This window comes from Brassica oleracea, chromosome C1 (assembly GCF_000695525.1).
Source record: "Brassica oleracea var. oleracea cultivar TO1000 chromosome C1, BOL, whole genome shotgun sequence".
NCBI lineage: Eukaryota > Viridiplantae > Streptophyta > Magnoliopsida > Brassicales > Brassicaceae > Brassica > Brassica oleracea.
The window spans coordinates 40,020,311-40,025,260 of record NC_027748.1 but is presented as its reverse complement, the minus strand read 5'-3'; the positions used below and the strand labels follow the sequence as shown (position 1 = coordinate 40,025,260).

Genomic DNA, 4,950 nt, shown 5'->3' with positions numbered 1-4,950 from the left:
AAATATATTTTCACAATTTTATTATATTAGTTTATAATTAATTATTAATTATTTAAAATAAAATAAAATTTGTGTTTCATTATAAATTCATTACGGGTTTTGTGCAAATTAATAAATACTCGGTTAAAAAATAATAATAAATCAATTACCTATTTAAAACTTAAAACCTAATAAAATATGACAAATAAGAAAATTAACTAAATATTTAATATTCAATATAACATATAAATTTAATATTATTAAATAAAAATTCGTTTTTAATTATATATAAAATTCTATTTTTTAAATTAATAAATTAGTGATTCAGCTAAAAACTAAAAATAAATCAATGACTTAGATAAAACTTATAAAAATAAGTAAAATTGTCTAAAATCATGGAGAACATGACACATAAGCAAATTCACTTCTCAAATAATAGTATAGATATTCATACTCCCTCGTTTTTTAATTGAAAAAAAAATACTTTTATTTTCTAAGCAAAAAGTCATTAATATTTTTTTGTCAGCAAACTCATTAAATATCTATATAACTATAATTCAACTAATCAAAAAATAAATTACAGAATATAACGAGCCTTATTATATAAGAATTTACATAATTTTATATTTAATTTTGAAAAGATTATAAAAATTTTAAGTAAGACATATTTTTTGAAGTGTTAACTATTTTTTTTAAAAGAGAGAATATTAATCAATTATCATTACACTTTTGGTAATCAAGAAACTCAAACCATACAATAATTATGTTGGTATCTTAATATAGTGTTGGATTACCAAGAATGATCCTTTCTCAGAAAAAGAAAAACATACTAAAAATGCATGGAAAAACAGATATATGCTACTCTAGAATAAACAATTTTTTTTTGTTTCAAATGTGTGAAATATTAATGATACATGAAATACATATGTTTGACACAATTTTCAATTTTTACAAGTATTAAATCATTTTCAAAAGTACGTTAATGCATGAGGCAGTAAAATATATGTCATTGAAAAATAATTTGATACATTCATCTAAAATAAAAGTTAAGACACTCATGCCCCAACTATCTACATATTCAATATGAATACTAATAGTCCAAATTTCATGCTACTTCTTTTTAAAACTTTTGGTGAATAAATTTTTAATACTTTTAGTGAATAAAAATATAAAAAATTAGGATTACATGAAATTATGGAATATTCGATTAGATAAAAAAGCTAGCAGCTGTTAGTTTGAGTCTGACATAAAAATCTTAACCTCCGGCAACCTAGGTCCGCAATTCCGCATATCTGTGAGATCCTCATTGTCACCGGCTAAAACATTTTTTTCTTGAACTCTGGTGTGTTTCATTTCAAATGTATGGACCTTAGTCTTAGTTTAGTGTAAACGTTATTTTGAAACAAAAATATTAAATGATGCTTTTACCCAAAAACTGTTAAATAATGAATAACATAAAACTATGAATGAATAAATTTATCATCAATTAATTACTCTTCCACAAATAAAACGTACGTTATTTTGAAACAAAAATATTAAATGATGATTTTACCCAAAAACTGTTAAATAATGAATAACATAAAACTATCAATGAATAAATTTATCATCAATTAATTACTCTTCCACAAATAAAACGTACGTACTTCCCTATAACATCTCTAATTCATTTTCACCAATCTAACATCCTAAACCAAAGGAAAATATGGCAAAGTCTCTTTCCATGTTAATGTTTGTATTCACAGTAGTATCTTTCATGTCTCACACAATTTTTTCCCAAGAATATGATTATTCACTAGAAGATGTGAGCATACCTCCTATACCAGATTATATCGAAGCTCCATCACAACCACAAGTGAGTTATTACACGGACGAAGAGTTTGCTTTTCTTCAGGATTGCCTTAAAAAGGTGGAAACGGATTATTGTGGAGCTAAAATTTTGAAGGACATGTTGGATGAGACTACGACGCCGTTGACGATTGGATGTTGTCGTGATCTATTAAAGATTGGCAGAGATTGTCATCTAGTAGTAGCTAAATACGAATCTGTACCCCAGAATGCTTTTATAGATCCTAGTGCATCTAATGCAGTCGCAAAAAGCAAATATACATGGAAGGATTGTGTCCGCAGAATTGAGAGCTACATTGGTGCTCCCGAGCAATCCCAAGAATTTGATCGATATTCACCAGAGGTACCTGAGGTACCAGAGGTACCAGAAGATGTGAACATATCTCCTACGCCGGATTTTGATATCCACGATGCTCATGATCCTCCATCCGCCGATTCACCGTCATTGGACCGAAGGTTGAGTTATTACACGGACAAAGAGTTTAATATTCTTCAGGGTTGCCTTGACAAGGTGGTGACGGGATATTGTGGAGCTAAAATTTTGACGGACATGTTGGATGAGACTACGACGCCGTTGACGATTGAATGTTGTCGTTATCTATTAAAGATTGGCAGAGATTGTCATCTAGTAGTAGCTAAATACGAAACTATACCCCAGTTTGCTTATTTTGATCCTAGTGCATCTAACGCAATCCCAAAAAGCAAATATACATGGAAGGATTGTGTCCGCAGAGTTGAGAGCCATATTGGTGCTCCGATCTCTTTGGAATAACTAAACTAATATTTCATCAGATATTATATGCGTTTTAAAATTTTATGATTGTTTTATTATATTAAACAATTATCCCTCTACTGGAAAATGCATTATATGTTTGATGTACTCTTAAATATATATGGCATGCCCATGCAAAAAAAAATATAATATTATTTGAAAAGCCAGTTTCAAAACCTTTAATGAATTAAAAAGATTGAATTTAAATACTATTATTAATTTTTTTTAGTTTTCTTTTTCCTTTTTCTAAATAACATATATAGTAAAAAGGAAAAAAAATATAAAGCTTAAAAACGAAAATATATGTACATATAATATGATTTCATTAAAAAAGAAAATTCACAAAATAGTAATATTTCGTTTAAAACATATTTTACATAACAAAAATATACGTTCAAAGTAATAAAAATACATTCTTTATATCTTTCAATATAAAATAAATATATTTTCAAAGTAATAGAAATATTTTCTTTTTATCTATCTATTTTCTTAGATGATTACATAAATATATTTGTAATTGACTAAAAATAGTTTATAATTATTATTATTGAAATGTTTTTTCAGAATCTTTAGCTGACTATAATATCTTACAATTACAGCAAAAACTACATATAAATTATATTTTACTTATATAATTGATCTCACAAAAACAATCACAATTTTAGTGCTGATTTTTAAGAGATATTAAAAATGGAACCTAAAAATATTTTTTTATGATAAGCATATTTTGATCAAAAATTACAAAATCCTTACTGAATTTGTTTTTCTTCATATTTAATTCTTTTTAATTTTATATTTTTTGGTCATTTTTATGTTTTATTTATGTTTGTGGAACTTAATATACCCATAAAACATAAATAAAACATAAATTACAAAATCCTTACTGAATTTCAAAGTAATAGAAATATTTTCTTTTTATGTATCTATTTTCTTAGATGATTACATAAATATATTTGTAATTGACTAAAAATAGTTTATAATTATTATTATTGAAATGTTTTTTCATAATCTTTAGCTGACTATAATATCTTACAATTACAGCAAAAACTACATGTAAATTATATATGGAGTTTTTTAATTTGGGTAGAATTTGGAGTTTTTTAATTTGGGTAGAATTTGGAAGTTGTTTGAACGGTTTTGGTGAATTTTTGAAAATACATTTAAACAACACCATTGTTGCTTCTGAGTTATCTCTAACATTATGAATTCTAATGATATTATCACCTCCTAGGATGCTTACAGTAAAAGAAACAACAGTTTTAATTTTTTTTCTTACTGGTCTTAATAAGCCCATTCAGAAATATCTCCCAATAATCTCTTCGCTGAAGGTCCCTACAGGCACACGAGACACTGCTATATGCTTCTGCATATCTTTGGCGAATATAGAGCTCATCACATAAAAACAAAAAGATGATGAACCTAAATCTTCAAATTGCAATGCGATCTCTCGCGGAAGAATCAAAACCTTGAAGTTGCTGTACTTTTCTTTTCTGTATGGTTCTCTGAGTGGGACTAAGTATTATTTTTAATATTATTTTTTTTTGTAATTATTACTATTTTTATTTTTTTATTTTTTTATTTTAAAAACATAATATAACTTGACAATATTTTATTTTTTTTATAAAAAATATCATATTTGAAATAACACAATCTTATTGGTTGGTGAACCTATAGGTTCAGGGTGAACCCAAAAATAAGTCAATAAAGAACAACAATATTTATTTGATATATCTATTCTATTAAAACTCCTGTATGACCAATTGATATTAATTGGGTCCAACTTTATTTTTTTACGTTTTTGTATAACTGCATCAATTTATAATAAAGCGATGTAACCAGTAACCACCCTTCATTTATATCACGTATTCTCCTTTAATAATCGGCTGCGCTTTCCTTTTGCTTAATAATCAGTTGGGCTTTTATTTTTTAAACGAAATTTAAATGTAACCACTACACAATGAGGATTGTAACCACCACATCATATCACCTAAAATTTGGGAGCCACCATTTAAAATAAAGTTATTGTTTAATTAAAAAATCTATTCTATTAAAACACAAGTATGGCCAATTGATATATGTTGAGTCTAATAATTGTTTTTCTATGTTATGAAATCTAAAAAAAAATAAAACATAATACTTTTAAACTGAATTGAAATTAAAACTGTATTTCCATAACTACCATTTATTGGTCAAAACATGTATTTTGTAACCTCCTTTCCATAATTATCGATGGCCACACCACTTCTTTCTAATATTTATATTCGGCAACTGTTATATAAATGATAATAATTATTCTTTTCTTTTGGGTTTATATCAAAACTAAGTTTGCTTACTTCCTTTCAACAGTATTCTAT

The 4,950-nt window shown here is 26.2% G+C and overlaps 1 protein-coding gene across 1 annotated transcript; it reads left to right on the top strand.

Moving 5' to 3' along the window:
* Window positions 1-1,681: 1,681 nt before the first annotated feature.
* On the top strand, window positions 1,682-2,596 carry LOC106340147. Its single transcript, XM_013779010.1, has one exon. The coding sequence runs from the start codon at window positions 1,682-1,684 to the stop codon at window positions 2,594-2,596; it is 915 nt and encodes a 304-aa protein (XP_013634464.1).
* The last annotated feature ends 2,354 nt before the right edge of the window (window positions 2,597-4,950 follow it).